This window comes from Echiichthys vipera, assembly GCF_963691815.1.
Source record: "Echiichthys vipera genome assembly, chromosome: 4".
NCBI classification, from domain to species: Eukaryota; Metazoa; Chordata; class Actinopteri; order Perciformes; family Trachinidae; genus Echiichthys; species Echiichthys vipera.
In genome coordinates this window covers 32,092,622-32,110,063 of record NC_139829.1, presented here as the reverse complement: position 1 = coordinate 32,110,063, position 17,442 = coordinate 32,092,622, and the positions used below count along the sequence as shown (strand labels likewise).

At 48.2% G+C, this 17,442-nt stretch overlaps 1 protein-coding gene across 1 annotated transcript in view; it reads right to left on the bottom strand.

Annotated features, from left to right (window-relative positions):
* Positions 1–16,777, bottom strand: part of cacna1ba (calcium channel, voltage-dependent, N type, alpha 1B subunit, a) — a gene marked incomplete at both ends in the record, with an annotated part of 105,907 nt that extends 89,130 nt beyond the window's left edge. The window contains 3 exons of the mRNA XM_083912970.1: positions 10,713–10,852; positions 12,621–12,726; positions 16,515–16,777. Coding sequence (XP_083769096.1) covers positions 10,713–10,852; positions 12,621–12,726; positions 16,515–16,777 — 509 coding nt within the window. The remainder of the gene's footprint in view (positions 1–10,712; positions 10,853–12,620; positions 12,727–16,514) is intronic.
* Positions 16,778–17,442: the final 665 nt, after the last annotated feature.

Sequence of the window (17,442 nt, the reverse complement as noted above, 5' to 3'; positions counted from 1 at the left end):
ATCATCCTGCTTCATGCAAAAGTTGAAGGCGCTGACGAGATTGCATTTTCCTGGAGTTGTGTTTTTGCAACAAGCTAAGTCGTAGCAAGCCATAAAATGATGGAATAAACAAAAACCTCCACTAATGCCCCGTTAAATTAGCACCTCATGTGTGCGAGGCCCACCTCATCTACACCAGCATTACACAGAGGGTCTTAGGACTCTGCAGAGGGTCTTAGGGCTCAATACTCAACTCCTCCAAAGTCAAATGAGGCCAAGATGCTGAGTTGTGGCGTCTGGGTTCTGGGTTCAAACGCTGTGGTCTGTGAGTGTATTGAGTAAGAGTTTAGGGGGTCAAGTTGTTCAAAATTAATTTGATTTATGAGAAACTGCTTCTAGAAGAAATTTGAACATTGATCCACGTTATTGCTGTTGTGAGACATTCCCATCCATCCATCTTAAACCGCTTGTCCCTGTCGGGGTCGTGGGGGGCTGGAGCCGATCCCAGCTGACATCGGGCGTGAGGCGGGGTCCACCCTGGACAGGACGCCAGTCTATCACAGGACACATAGAGACGAACAGAGACAGACAACCATTCACACCTACGGGTGATTTAGAGTCATCAATGAACCGAACACCTGCACGTCTTTGGACTGTGGGAGGAAACCGGAGAACCCGGAGGAAACCCACGCAGACACGGGGACAACATGCAAACTCCACACAGAAGGGCCCCATTGTGTGAGTAATTGAAAATAATATACTACATTGAAAAGTAGTGCTTAGCAGTGAAAGCAGTGATATCCTCAGTTGCGTGCGTGGCAGCGGGGAGAGCAGGCTGCACTGTAGGAAGGAGCCACTGCAGAGATCCAGCAGCCACTGCTTTGATTCAGCCGGCTATGAAGAGGAGCGCTGAAAAGAAATCTATTCCCTCTGCGTTCAGCTCAATACACTATTGATCTGGGTGGGAGCACGGAGAGGCAGAGATACGCTCTTATTAGCATCTCTCTACATCTTATTGGAACATGGTAGAGGTCGGCGTGGCCTACGGGACCTAAACCCAGGCTCTTCTGTTCGTGCAGTCCACCACCTGATGTGATTAGCGGCTCATGAAAGATGGCTCAGGCCCATGTCCGGAGAGCAAACACGAGAAGTGCACTGGGATCAATTGATAGCAAAATGGAAGTATTCATGGCCCCTGGACTGACTCACACATCAGTACTGATTTATGAACTTTATGTTTCCTGTAGACCCCAGTCTTGTTTTTTATGTTAGAATGATGGTTCCAGATTATTACAACCAGAGCCGACCCAACGCATAAGCCAGTTTAGCAGCTGTTTAATGCCCTGAGGGCCCCAAAGCGCTTCAAATGTCCAACAAAGGAGCTTTTAAAAGAGCCGCTCAGCCCATAAGCTCACTATGCAACATGGATGCATCTCAGTAAATGATGACTATTGTGATGTGATGTCTTAGTTATAGTTATTGAAGAGTTTGAACCTGATGCCTCTGAGGGAACGCCTTGTGCATCATATCTTTTTTGGTCGTGTCACATGCTTTCTACATTCTGACATATTAGATATGAAGACAGGTGCAGGTGTTAACACTTTAACCAGATCAAACAAAAGGCCCTGACTGGGTTAAAGGATAAAGACAAATATTAAATACTGAATAAAGACAGTGCTGCTGATGACAGGTCTCACTGTGGGCTCAGGCTGTTTGCTTGCTTCTGCTGTATGTGTGGAGTTTGCATGTTCTCCCCGTGTCTGCGTGGGTTTTCTCCGGGTTCTCCGGTTTCCTCCCACAGTCCAAAGACGTGCAGGTGTTCGGTTCATTAATGACTCTAAATCACCCGTAGGTGTGAATGGTTGTCTGTCTCTGTTCGTCTCTATGTGTCCTGTGATAGACTGGCGTCCTGTCCAATATTGGGTTGATATTAAACATCTGAACACCAATTGTTTGATGCTAATTATGCAAATAAATGGTTTTAAAATCAAACTTTTAACATGTGCCATGCCATTATGTTGCCAAGTAACTAAAAGACACTTTTACAGACGTGCTGTAGCTCATATCAGTGAATGAACTCATGTTCAACGCACACATTTCATTCAAGCTAAATGCTGAAATATTAATAATTAATAACTGAACCTGTGACACTACAGACAGGAACAGTAGAGACGATTAACCAGGAAGTACCAAAGAGTCTGTGCTTCACTGGCTTTCGACGGCGTAAACAGACTGTAAATAAATCAAAATATTATAAATCATATATAAAATGTAGATGACAAGTACGGAAAAAAATCAGTAAATGAGAATCGCAGGCGCAAGGTGAACAGTAACCATGGTAACCGCAGCTTGATTAGTGTCTTATCATCTGCAGGTCGGCTGTGTCGCGTTAGTAAACTTGTTTTGATTTGTAAATATTAATATGTTTTATTTTAGAAAGTGAGATAAGAGTCTGGGAACAACATAAACATTTTTCTGAACTCTCTTAACTCTTATCCAGACCTGGAAATTACTCAAATTAAATCCCAGACTTTTCCACACTGTGTAGGAACCCTGTCAGTCAGTGAAGTGCCAACATATTACAATGAGGGAGGGGCCCGTACTAAATCCTGCTCAGGGCCTGGTTATGACTCGGGTCTTCTTCTCTTAGCCATTACCCTGTAACACTTGGAACTGGAACACACGGACATTGCTGCACCACAGTTTGACGAGACGCGTTGTTAAACGAGCCAACTCTTTAATCGTATGTGGTGTTACTGACGTGAGCTCATCTGAAGGGTCTGAAATAGTGCGTCGCTGCACGGGAATGCTGCGTGCATTAAAATGACAGCGGGTCAAAGTTAGAGTTGGAATTGATTTGTCAGCTGTGATGGATGTTTACAGCAAACAGATTGGATTTTATTTCTCTCCCGACTCAGTCTGGCTTGGCGTAGGTTTGAGGGATTCATAGTTTTTATATCAAATTCATAAAACGAAAGTGCGAGTTTCAAAGAGCTGCAGTTTTATGTAGGCGTAATTTGGAAAGATTAAGTCAGTGCTGGTTCATTTCACCGGCTATAACGACAACTATTGCCAGTAAATCCACTCAGCTGTAGGTGATTCATATGTGTGTCTGTGCCGTTTACTTTTGGCATCGATGATTGTGTCGAAGAACGGGCTGTATCTACATAATCAGTTGGAAACTCAGGGCGCACTCACACTGTGCATCCGTACCGTGCCCAAGCACGTTTCACAGGTAAAGTCTAGTGCGCTTGACCAGTGTGAGTGCAACTGTACCGCGCCTAGGAGCGGCACGCTTGCCGTCCACGTCCCGTTTGGGAGAGGTGGGCTTTAGTAAAGCACGTCTGCACATGTACGAGCACGAGCGTGCGCACGTGTACGAGCACGAGGCCTACAGCGGTTCTGAGGTAATTTCCTGTGCGCCTGTTGGGACGTAGAAAAAAGAAGGAGGGACCATGCACGGACATTTCAAACAATGGCGGTGAAAGGTTCACGTCGGTGTGATGCGGAGGTGGAGTGTTTACTGCAGATTTGGTCGATGAAAAGATTCAAAAACAGTCGACAAGACGCACAAAAACTCAGAGGTCTACGGAAAGATTGACTGACTGATTAAGATTAACCTGACTCCCCCAGATGGATTCATTCTCATGGTCTCAGCAGATCCATCTGAACTCTCTTTGGAGATCTTTTGGGAAGGGGCGAAAATCCTGGTTTCTGATTGGATAAACCATCTGTCTGTCACCAACATACGGGCCAAACCAACCAATCAGATGACTGAAGCCTGTGATGTGCTAACAGCGTGGAGGCAAAGCTCAGAAAGGAAACAACATGTGGGTAAAGGAGATTTTCCCTTTGTGTTTAACGTGAATTTACGGATCAAAGGCCCAATTTCAGGAGCCCGGTCCATATTCAACAGAAGGATCCAGAGAACAAAGAGTTAGTGAGCGGCTTGCTCCATAGCTGCTCATCTCATCCGTGGAAGCCTCCATGTTGTTGACACTCAACAGTCTCTTCTGTTTCACTTCAATCCACTAAAGAAACCAACGCTGATTGGTTCGCTAGCTTGGCCCCACGTTACCAGACTGATCTGAGAGTAAAACACAATGGAGCTCAGACATCAGGATGGTCTCTCGAGGCTTGGTTCAGTCACCCTCCATCAGACACTGCATGACCAGCATCGGTGAATCTCAGTCTGCTCCAGAACGCACTTAATAAATCATATTCATCTCATATTTGTGCGGTGAAGCGTCTTCTAGTTGAATCCAGGTCACCTCCGATAGCTCGGCGGCTGTCAAGTGTACATGGCGGATAGCTGGTGACAGAGTCGTTTGAATCCCCCAGTTAAACATTTAAGCGCATCACGTCATTGTCACGAGCTTTTAAGGCTCTGAATCACTTCCTCCAGGATTCAGAGCCGGCCGTGGAGCAGCTCACTCTGTCAGTGTGCTGAGCTTTTAGCTCAAGAAGCTTCAGTGAAGAGCCGTCAACAGTATCAGTCATCTGGTATCAACACGCGTCAGACATGACTGAGCAGCAGGTGCAGTCGGCTGAGCTGTAATCCACAACTACAGCATCTCTCTTAGGTCTCGTAGAACACAAACAGAGGCCTGTCATTTTAGTTATAGGGAATAATCCCAATTGATAATTGATAATTAGCTGTAGACGTCATGTTGCGTCCACCTGTTTCGAGTCACAACAGATGCTTTATAACACACGTGCAGTAAATGTTGTTCCGTAATAACACACCAGTGTGTCGCCCCACAGCTACAGGGTTCCTGGTTTGAATCCCGGCTGGGGCCCTTCTGTGTGGAGTTTGCATGTTGTCCCCGTGTCTGCGTGGGTTTTCTCCGGGTTCTCCGGTTTCCTCCCACAGTCCAAAGACGTGCAGGTGTTCGGTTCATGGATGACTCTAAATCACCCGTAGGTGTGAATGGTTGTCTGTCTCTGTTCGTCTCTATGTGTCCTGTGATAGACTGGCGTCCTGTCCAGGGTGGACCCCGCCTCACGCCCGATGTCAGCTGGGATCGGCTCCAGCCCCCCGCGACCCCGACCCCGGGATAAGCGGTTGAAGATGAATGAATGTTTGAATGACGCTCCCCAGTTATCCCTGGAAACTCACACTCCTCCTCTCACTACGCCACGACTGTCACTCTCTCCTCTCATGTGTCTCAACAACAGCTGAATGCCCAGCAGAGTTCCCCTCCCCATCCTGGGATTTATGAAAAAGTGTATTGTACAGAAGCAAGGTAGACTTCGAGTGCACTGTTCTCCAACGCTGCAGAGCCGTGTTCCCTGTTTTTGAACAGATACACAATGTTATTGTCATTTTGCCTCTTTCTTGTCGATGAAAAAGACGTCTAACTGACCAAAGAAGTGATCCTTATTGTTCACGTTTGGCCGTTGTGTCTGTCTTTTGAGCGTTGGGACCCGGAAATCGTACTTTCACAGGGTGTTACGTACGTCAGACTGAAGAGCTGGATAGGTACAACTTGTGCAGTAAAAGGCAAAGACAAATCAGGGCAGAACACAACTGGGGGATTCATATTCTTTTATAGCAGGGGTGTCAAACTCAGGCCCGTGGGCCAAATCTGGCCCGCTGTGTGATGATATTTGGCCCCAAAGATCATATCCAGGTTCTGTGAGAGCTGGCCCGTGAGTATAAAGCACAACCACGTCTACTTTTCTGTTCACACACATGAGCATCCATGCTACCAGTCTCTGCAGACACACTGAATCCACCCCTCCCCAAAAACGACCCAAAGAAAGATGGAGGACAGGAGCTTTCAGCAGATGATCTGTGTCTGAAGGTAAAGAGCTGTTTGTCACCGTGGCTGTGACCAAAGAATCAAACAGAAGAAACACCACGACAAGAACAAGGAGCTGCACTGGAAAGGCTCAACGTGACACAGCTTGAGAGAAGGAACACATGCAACAAATGTTGAGTTTGTTCCGCAACTTTGTCCCAGTTCTCCACATTGTTGGACATTGTTCACTAAAAATAACCAATCTTCATTTGCTCATATTGCAAACAAGTTGCTGTAAGTCCTGTCTGAATGAGCTGAACGAGTGTCATGAGTCCTTGCTAATGTCTAATAGCTCCGGTTTCTATGCGGCACATCCTGCAGGAAATGGAGCTCATCACGGAGAAGTGATTTGTTGGCATGTGTGTGTGCATGCATGTTTAAGTGCACACGACTGCATGTGCATTCAGCTGCATGCACTTTATATAAGTGATCCAGGATCCGTCCTGACAATGTGGCTCAACCCGTCAGCGCAGCGCGGCAATGATAGGAAGTCCAGACTGCTGCTGTAATGGTTCAATTATGGTTATCATGTCAGCCTGCTCACGTCCAATTCAATCAGGCCTGCCGGGGCCGCTCCCCTCCACACACACTGGGAGAGGCTGCCGCTGCACACGGGACTCGACAGCCGGTCAATAACCCTCATCTCTACACTCACAGGGTTCAGATATGATTCTGCACACACACACACACACACACACACACGCACGCACTTATAGAGCTCATACGTACGGGTGACCAACTGAAGAAGTTACACATTCACACACACAGGCCCGAAACACACACACACACACGCACACACACACACACGCACACACGCACACACGCACACACACACACACACACATGCACAAACAAACAAACAGGACCTATATACATGCAATTAATGGAGAGATGTCAGAGCGAGGGGGCTGCCAGTGGATCGGCGCCCTGAGCAGTTGGGGGTTCGGTGCCTTGCTCAACAGGAGATGAACTGGCACCTCTCCAGCCACCAGTCCACACTCCATTCATGGTCCACACAGGGATTCAAACCGGCGACCCTACGGTTCCAAGCCGAGTCACCTCTGGACTGAGCTGCTGCCTCCAAATATAGTTTGACAGTATGTTTAAAGGAGCTGTGCTCAACATCCAAAACATTAATATGGTGGGGTAACGGTGCCCTGAGCAGAGAATGAACACTAAAAACTGCCGTGTCGTTCCTTTAAAGTGCATTTTTTAACTGATTTAATGAAAAATTATGGGTTTATGTCCCTGTGGATAAAAGTAAAAGAAACACTTCTGCTCAAATGGTATTTTCTCTTCAAACCAAACGGTTTCCTGTCACGTGACCATGTGACGTCACGTCAGACCGCTCTCTTTGGCCTCAAAGTCCGCCATTGTTGCATCAAGTGCGGACGGCAAGAGCGTGGAAGACCTCAAAATGGGGCTGTTTTAGTGCAACACGCGCTTCCCGTGTACATTTATGGTCAGAGGCAGAGTCAACAACTCTCCTCTCTCCATTAATGGCGTGTATATAGGTCTATAGGTTTGTGCATGTGTGTGTATTTCAGGCCTGTGTGTGTGTGTGTGTGTGTGTGTGTGTGTGGAAATCAAATTTCCCCGTTGCGGGACTAATAAAGGAAATCTTCTTCTTCTTCCCACCAGTGAAGCTGTAAAACACTATAACTATAAAAAAAAAACACGGATGAATCTGCAAACGCAGACTCCTTCTGGTGGACGGCGTTAATCAGATTTTCCACCGACTGCTTCCCCTTCTTTTCAGCCGACATCAACAAAGACTCAGCGAGTCCCAGTGACTTCCAGAGGGAGGGGAGGGGACGCTGATGAGAGGTTTGGGAGTTCGCAGAGGCCCTGTTTGTTGCAGCGAGGTTCCTGACACAAGCCCCAGTGGCTGAGCCAAATACATCTCTGTGTCATTATGTAAGAGAGGCCGGGCCGTCCCCTGGGGAACCGGCAAACGCCGAGGGACTTTCTGCAGCGTAACAGCATCCTCTGTCGCTACCCCGGCCCTTCCCCACCAACCCCCGAAACTCCAGCCTGCTCTGATCTCCATCGCTCCACCCTCCCCCTACTCCCACAATAGCTTTCTCATCCATTACCAAGGGATCTTCTCTCTCTCTGTGTTTACTCCACAGACGATCTGAGATGAGAGGATGAAAAACGAGCTAACAACTGTTTCATACACAAATGATCTCCCCGGAGTGTTCGTCAACGCAAACGCACAAATGTTTGCCGATGATACAACCGTCACCGCGGGAGCACATTCACAAACTCTGCTGCAGATTAATGAAATGATTTCAAATGTGTCATCAAACGGGCGGAGAAGAAGAAACTGAAGAAAGAAGAAGGAAGAGATTGGAGCTATCGTACTTAGGGCGCACTCCCACTGTGCCTCCGTCCCGTGCCCCGTGCTTTAGGGTCCTTGTCCCCCCCCCTCCAGGCCCGTTTGTACTCACACTACCTGGGCCTCGGAGAATGCTTCTTGCTGCCTATACGTCATCACGCCGTAACACGTCACACGCATTGATGACGTCATGGCGATGCGTGGCTTTGTTTCCAGATCTTTCCGTAGACCTCGGAGTTTTTGTGCGTCTTGTCGACTGTTTTTGAATCTTTTCATCGACCAAATCTGCAGTAAACACTCCACCTCCGCATCACACCAACGTGAACCTTTCACCGCCATTGTTTTAAATGTCCGCGCATGGTCCCTCCTTCTTTTTTCTATGTCCCAACAGGCGCACAGGAAATGACCTCAGAACCGCCGTAGGCCTCGTGCTCGTACACGTGTGCACGCTCATGCTCGTACACGTGCAAACGGGCTCTACAAAAGCCCACCTCTCCCAAACGGGCCGCTGTCCGCAGTTATGTGCGGAGCGGGTGCACTCACACTGCTCAAACGCACTAGGCTTTAACTGAAAAAACGGTTTCGGCCCGGTGCGGAAGGACAGTGTGAGCGCGCCCCCCTAATTCGGGGTATTTTTCGGCAAATTCGGTCATCAAATTAGCCATGGAGACAGTTTTTTTCATGTAACAACTATTAACAGAGAAATCCGGTAGAGTCTCTAACAGCCAGACGTGGCTAACACTGATTGGTTCATACACTGGACCGACTGGGGAACACAAAGGCAGTCGATATAAAACCCACTGTGCCTCATGGCTGCGGTCCTAAAGATCAGTTATTAGCGTTTCTGCATTTGTAGCTACGTCATTATTCTGAACGATACATAAATATATATATATACGCATGTTTGGGACTCTGCAAATAAACCTTATAAAGTTGATATGGTGAATGTGTTAGCAAACAATTGGTGGTAATGTAAAAATATTGATTAGCACAGCTTTTATCTGTATATCTCACATTAGCTTGTATTTGTTTCGTGAGCGCTAACACGGTGCAAGACAAACAGATCGTTCTCAGCACCTGTGATGGTTGGATTCAACATCAACTCAAAATGAAAGGGTCTTTTTCGGCGAATACATCCATCAAATAAGCCATGGAGAGAATTGTTTTCGTGTAACAACTATTAACGGAGAAATCTGGAGAGTCGCTAACAGTGATTAGCTCGGGGCAGTACGGTGAAGGCATTCAAAGGTCTTTTTTAACCACTAATGCTGCTGAAAATAACAGCAAACCTCTGCAGCAGCATGAGAAGAGTCCCTACACACACAACAAAGCACCAATGGGCTCCTTCCTTTGGGATTGACTTCTGTAATCCACTTGAATGGACTTTACTATGAGAGGAGCTGGTACAGGGGCCAGTAGGTAAGTCTTTAAAACACTCTTTTAATAAACTCTGGCTTCACTAACTACACTGTTGCTGCTTTGTTGTGTGTGTAGGGACTCTTCTCATGCTGCTGCAGAGGTTTGCTGTTATTTTCAGCAGCATTAGTGGTTAAAAAAGACCTTTAAACTCCAGAATTTCACTTTAAATGTATCTGAGTGGATTGAAGGGCTTATGTAGGTCTACGAAAAAGGGTTGGGGACCACTGGTAGAGTGAATATCCACAGGTTAGCTCCTGCATGTGTCCTGGCCCGGCGTATATGATGTGATTGGGGAATGATACTCATTCCTTTGTATCAGGACAACATGTTTTTGGGTCGGTGGTTAGAGCGGGCGCCCCATGATCATATGTTTGATATGAGGGTTCTTCAGTCCCCTAGTCCTCATGTTACGGTATGTGTCGAGCATCTGTGACGTTTGAGGCTTTGGACTTCATCGGTCGCGTGGTCGTCTATGTCACAGCAGTGTCACATTCTCTATCAACAGCTTTCTCACTGATTTTAACAGAAGGCAAAACTGGTTATTGCTGGAAAATGTGGTATTCAGAATTTCTAAAGGTGCGACGGGCGTAGGACTCCATCTTTCATCTTCAAATATGTAAACTACAAAGTGGATGTCTCACATATGATTGTAAATTAGTTGTAAATAAGTCTTAACATTCACATTTTCTTTCCCTGGAGCTGATGGAAGAGACTCACCTCCTCCTCAGCTCTGTTGACAGTCGCACATGCGCAGTGGCTTCAGACCTAGTTCGCAGCCGTTCGAGCACTGTACCATTCACACACAACTCTGTAATGACTCAGTGCACTTAAGACGCTTTGACTGTCACTTGATAAAGCACCAAAAAAAAAACACTTTCAATCATTTCTACACTGAAAACAAGGATTTCCCTCTGGTTTTCTACACGACGAATGGAGACAATACCACCTTATACAGACTCTGTTTATACAGAGCAGAAGAAAACACCCAGCCATCTGGAATGGCTCGGCTCTGCTGATCATTACAAATGCAACACACACCCACACGCACGCACACACACACACACACACACACATGCACGGCGGAGCTTTTCCCTGCTGTCATTAATCGCTGCTGCCCATCAGCTCCGTCTGTTAGCAGCTGTATGAGCTATTAGGCCGGTGCTACTCACCCTGTTAGGACCACCACAAAGTCCATTACGTTCCAGCCATTACGGAGGTAGGTGCCTTTGTGAAAGGCAAAGCCCAGGGCGATGATCTTGATGCCAGCCTCGAAACAAAATATTCCAATAAAGTAGGGCTCTGTGTCGTCCTGTTGGGAAAAAGCAGAGTGCGAAACAATCATGAGATGACGGACTTCCACGTGTCAATATCAATTTCATCAACGTGTGATTTCCTTTAATGGCTTCAAGTCTGTAGGTCTGAAGAGTCAGTGTCCAGTCCTGTGTCAGATGCTTTCAACTAGGGCTGGGCAATAATTCAATATTACTTCTTAAATGTTGTTCAAGTTCCTCGGGATCATGTTCAGGAGTGAGGGGACGATGGAGCGTGAGTTTGGCTGGAGAATCGGAGCAGCGGGGGCGGAGCTGCAGTCGCTCTACCGCACCGTTGTGACCAAAAGAGAGCTGAGGAAGGCAAAGCTCTGGATCTACCGCTTAGTCCTGGTTCCTACCCTCACCTGTGGTCATGAAAGCTGGGTCAGGACCCAAAGAACCAGGTCCAGGTCCAAGCGTGTGAAATGTGTTTCCTCAGGAGGGGGGCTGGAGTCTCCCTTAGAGAGAGGGGGAGAAGTTCAGCATCCGTGAGGAACTCGGAGTAGAGCCGCTGCTCCTTTGCGTTGAAAGGAGCCAGTTGAGGTGGTTCAGGATCATCTGGTCAGGATGAACCCTGGGTGCCTCGCTAGGGAGGTGTTCCAGGAAGGTCCAGCTGGGAGGAGGCCTCGGGGAAGACCCAGGACCAGGTGGAGAGATTAGATCTCCACACTGGCCTGGGAACGCCTCAGGATCCCCCAGTTAGAGCTGGTTAATGTGGCCCGAGAAAGGGAAGTTTGGGGTCCCCTGCTAAAGCTGCTGCCCCCGAGACCCGACCCCGGATAAGAGGCTGAAGATGAGTGAGTGAGTGAGTGAGTGCTGAAATCATACTGTGTATCTTTTGCACTAAAGTGGTTCATAAAAGGAGAAAATACTCAATACTTTTTATTTGTTACATATTACGTTCACACAGGAGAATGCTTTAATAAACTCTGGCTTCACTAACTACGCTGTTGGTGCATCTAAACCATCCTGATCTCGCGAGGCTAGGATTTTCATTCCACCTCAAAAATTCACTCCATCGTCAACAAAATCGGTAATCTGCGAATTTTGTCTCCTCTAAAATCCTGTAACGTTCGGGCCCTACTACATAATGTGGTGACAGAGTCCTGAGGACGCATCTGATCACTTCATATCATCATGGACTCGGTCTGTCAGACGGGGTTTCAGCCCGACTCAGGGAGTGGATCAATGAGAGCGGGCAGCTCACAGGCTCCCTGCCTCTGGGAGTGACACTTGATTCTCCGACAGCCCCGCCCCTTCCCCTGCCACCACCTGCTCTCTGATTGGGCACAAGGGTTCACAGCACTTGCTTCTTTAATGGAAAGATTTAACGAGAGATGTGGGGGTGGGGGGTGGGGGGGGGCGCATTATCTGAGGTAATCATACACAAGGGGGGTTAAAGGCAACTGTGCAGGGTTCTGCTTAACCCTGCAGGACCCGGTGTGACACTCAGGGGAGAATAAAATGTAATCCTACTGTGATATAAATCTAATAACGAGTGATTCATAAAAGAAGAATCACTGTTGCTGCTATGGCTCATATTTCAACATTTGATACTTTCACTCGATGTGGCTCTGACATTTTCAAATCCATGGTGTAGGAACAGGAAACAGAGGAGGGGTTGGATTAAGCCGGGCATGAGTCTGTTTCTTTTCCTTCTGTCTGCAGCAGTCAGACACAGCAGAGCGTCACAGCGGTCACAGTGCATCTTTTCTATGGTACTGACATGAAGAGCAAGGAAAGCAGTCGTGTGTTTACAGTACTTACCAAACGCTCCGACATCGGTGTTTTGTCTGAGGCCGGTAGGTGCTGCTCCAAGGCCAGAACGATGCAGTTTGCTATAATGGTGGCCAGGATCATGTACTCAAATGGAGTGAAGATGTTAAGGAACTCTTGCAGAAAGAAAAATCACAGGTTGCTACACATGCAAACACAAACGGCACCATTAAAGTAAGATATCCAAGTGCAAATTGGGGGAAAATCCACCCTAAACTCTTACAAACCCTCTCACATTACATACTTTGATTTTAATGCGATTTTAGAGCCGACACTTTTTTTGGCGAGCTCATGCATCAACGAGAAACATCATATTTTCATAATCAAAAGAAAAGAGCTCCTTTCTCATCATACCAGGGTAAAACCATGACAGGAGAGGCAGCAAGAAGCATTCTCCGAGGCCCAGGTAGTGTGAGTACAAACGGGCCTGGAGGGGGGGACAAGGACCCTAAAGCACGGGGCACGGGACGGAGGAACAGTGTGAGTGCGCCCTTATAGCATCTTTCATTAGATCCTCCACCCCCCCCCCCCATAGGCCCACATGCCGACTTCTTTCAGCCCCAATTTATGATGCAGGCTTCCTGTTAAAAAATCACAAGCCCAGGGTGAGATAACTCAGAAAAAATAACCCCGGTGATGTCATCAGACTTTGGAAAGCTCCACCCAGAGCCACAAATGAAACGGAAAAACTCACAAGTATCCGTCTGTTCAGTGTGACGTAACACCCTTTCAAAATAAGATTTCCGGAACAAAACAAGCACAATGGCCGGACATGAGAACGATTACGATCACCTCTTTCATCAGTTAGACGTCTTTTTCATCGATAAGAAAGAGGCAAAATGACAATTTACGTTGTTCTTTAAATACTCAGATCTGTTCAAACCACGGGGAACACGTCACGTCTTAACATCTCTCATCTCATCTCATCTTCAGCCTCTTATCCGGGGTCGGGTCTCGGGGGCAGCAGCTCCAGCAGGGGACCCCAAACTTCCCTTTCCCGGGCCACATTAACCAGCTCTAACTGGGGGATCCTGAGGCGTTCCCAGGCCAGTGTGGAGATCTAATCTCTCCACCTGGTCCTGGGTCTTCCCCGAGGCCTCCTCCCAGCTGGACGTGCCTGGAACACCTCCCTAGGGAGGCGCCCAGGGTTCATCCTTACCAGATGATCCTGAACCACCTCAACTGGCTCCTTTCAACGCAAAGGAGCAGCGGCTCTACTCCGAGTTCCTCACGTCACGTCTTAACAGCTTAATATTATATACATTTGGTGGAGAATCCTTTTATCCTCAATGTCCACAAACTAGTCGGTTAGCTAGCCGTGTTTGTATCCCCACACAGTCCTCCGCGGAAACACGCAACCTCCCTTTTCCTGTCAGATAAAAACGTTGGGGCTTTCGTCAATATGCAGCATTTCTACCGTCCTGAGAAAGAGAAGAGTTTCTTCTTCTTCTGTTCTTATTCCAAGACATTAAACTCAGAATTGTGCAGACTTTTGGGGGTACTCCATCATCCCCTCAGGGCTGCTCCAGCTCTGCCAGGAGAAGGACATCCTCAGGAGAGGGAGGAGTCCAGCCGCTGGGCCTCCAGACGCTCAGGGTCACGGTAGATCCTCCTGCAGCGTCGCCACGGCGGGCGGCTCTGCATCGGGAGGAAGCCGGGCTCAGTAATGCACTGCAGCATCAAAGCATGATAAATGTTTGCTCAGCACCGGGGGTAACCAACCCATGGCTTAAGCCGTTACACGACTTAATGTGAATTCATTCCTACACCTATAACACTCATTAACATGTGAGGTTGGCTTTTCCTCAGAGCAGGACTCAAAGACGCACCGGTGAGGGATTATTTTGTTGTTTGCCAAAAGTCAAACTGGCACCCTGCTGCTATTCAGTGCTACAGCTTGTTTGTTTGGTGTCACACCCGTGCAGTGAGCCCTCACCCTGACGCTGAGGCCAGTCTGCCGCCTGCTGGGAGTTCAGCACCCCGGACAGCTCCGTCTGCAGACTACAGCTTCAGCGGTGTCATCATGAGACCACCGTAAAACCTCGTTATGCTCCATATCTTAACCCAATTCAGGAAGTCAGCATTAGGAGAGAATGACTGATGCCTGTTCTGGGTTCATTCAAACCCACAATAGCAGACGACAAATCTCCCTGGATCACGATCGCAGTTCTTTATCAAAAGAGAGAAAGTAAAGGTCTCTGTAATAGAAGACTGGGAACACATCCGTGAACTTAAAGGTTGAGAATGAGCAGAACAGCGCCACCTAGTGTCTCAAGATCGTCGTCAGAACAACAAAAAATAACTCCAGCAGTGGGGTTGCCAGGTTGGTCAGATCCGGCCCAGTAGCTCCAGGAGACCGGAGTCTGTTTGAGCCTGTTTGAACCCGTCCCCTCCAGAAAATCACAGCATCAAAACAAGGATTAGAGGAGTTTGACTGACAGTTAGCGTTAGCCGTTAGCATTAGCTGTTGCAGCTAAGTGCAGATGAAAGTGATGTTAGCATCAAGGAGCAGCGTAGCCATGTGGGCGTGCGTTTGAATGGCGTTCATCTCCTTTCTCTCAGTCCATGGAGTGAATGCTCGGCCTATAGTGACTCTGGTTGTTGCCCGTCTCCGCTCACTCAGCTGCTGGGACAAAGAACGCCCCCTTCACTGAGGCTCCCAAGCAGCTGCAGGATTGGCTAACTCCATTTCACCCAGTGCCAGCCTACAGTAGCTGCACCCGACAACAGACAACCCTGGCAACCAGCAACGCCCAACGCTATTGGCTGCTACCATGGAAACACAAGGGGACAGGTCATTGTTAAACCTGTCAAACAAAAATTTAAATATTAATTCAGACTAAATATATTTTTTATGGAAAAGCAAAACTTTCATTCTGTACTATGTGTTTCTTTAAATATAGCTTTTAATAAAGATTCTACATATTCAAACATTAAGTGAAACATAAGTAAAAACACAAACCGACATGTTGCACTCTAACTGATTAAAGTCTTCTCTGAGGTGAAATATGAAAAAAGAACACCAAACACCATCAGATATGCCCTCTAGGAGCCTAAAAAGTGTGTAAAGTCTCCTCTAGGAGCCAAAACATGTGCTAAAGTGCCCTCTAGGAGCCAAAACGCGTGCTAAAGTGCCCTCTAGGAGCCAAAACATGTGCTAAAGTGCCCTCTAGGAGCCAAAACGCGTGCTAAAGTGCCCTCTAGGAGCCAAAACGCATGGTAAAGTGTGCTCTAGGAGCCAAAAAGTGTGCTAAAGTGTCCTCTAGGAGCCAAAATGCGTACTAAAGTGTCCTCTAGGAGCCCAAACATGTGCTAAAGTGTCCTCTAGGAGCCAAAACATGTGCTAAAGTGTCCTCTAGGAGCCAAAACGCGTGCTAAAGTGTGCTCTAGGAGCCAAAACATGTGCTAAAGTGTCCTCTAGGAGCCAAAACGCGTGCTAAAGTGTCCTCTAGGAGCCAAAACATGTGCTAAAGTGTCCTCTAGGAGCCTTCTCAAACCTTGAAAACACAATAAAAAAATGTAAGCATTTTCAAGGATTTCAAGCACCCGTACGAACCCTGATGAGGTCAGTTTTTTTGTCAAATGATACGTCACTCACTGTTACGAGACAGTACAGCGGCAAAATGTCAGAAAGGAAACGTGAGAGTGGAGCACGCAAAAGAAAAGCACAGAACGGGACAAAGATCTAGCGAAGAAATATCCTAAATTAACAGGATCTTTCAAGGTTTCAGACTCTTCTTCTGCTCTAGCGAGGTTTATTCTAACAAAGCATGATTAATTATGTGGGGGGGCCCAAACTAACAGTAGCCCTGGGGCCCCTGACCGCCTGAATCCGCCCCTGGCTGTGGGACAGAGGTGTGTGTGGTGGTCAGACTGAAAGGATATGGCCACTCCGTGATCTTTTTGGCATATTTCCGAATGATGTTGTCCTCACTGAAGATGAACAGGGAGCGGTTGACGGTGAGGCAGTTCTGTTTGACAGGGATGGGGTTGTAAATGGCCATGGTCCTGGCTCTCTGGGCCATCGACTGCTTGTACATCCTCTGGACCCCCGGAGGCCCCGGCTGCCGGCCGGCCCCTCTGCCGGCCGGGCCCGCGGGGCAGCCGCCTCCGTAGCGGCTGGGCAGTTCGTCTTCAAAGCGAGCCATCGTGGGGTAGCACTGGAGAAAAAACCAAAAGTGACACCTGACCAGAGACGGAGCAGAAGCATCACAACACACACACACGGGCTCCTTTGGGTGCGTGTAACGTGCACGAGCAGAAGAGTCAAACACTCACAACAAACCAAGAAGGGAGGGAGGCTCTGTGGGCTTCCTCACCGACGGGGAATTGTTGCTCAAAGTTTAGATTATCCGACCCCATGATGCATCATTTTGCACGGGTGTTCCTGCTCCGGTTGACTGCCCCCCGGTCCTCACACACACACCGGCGTGCAGGAGCCTGCGCCGGCCCCCGTTCACCCCCCCAGAAGACCGCAGCTGAGAGGGAAGATACCGCGGGGCGTCACAAGTCAACATGCATGTTCCTCCAGAGAGCGCCCGGTAACAACGCCGTTACCGTCCCCGATCCCTGAAGAGCCCTGCCCGACGGTCCGGAGAGAGAGGGGTGGGGGGTGGGGGGGACACACGCCGCTGTCCCGGTATTGGAGGCGAAATCACGGGCGGAGGAGCAGGTCGTTCCGGTAAAGTCGCCGCTAATGTGAAATGTGGAGACACTTACTTTCTCCACCAGACCCCGCCTGACGGGAGAAGACAACAGTCGGTGGCTCCACCTTGGCCGGCCCTGTTTCCATAGCAACAGGGAGGAGGGAGAG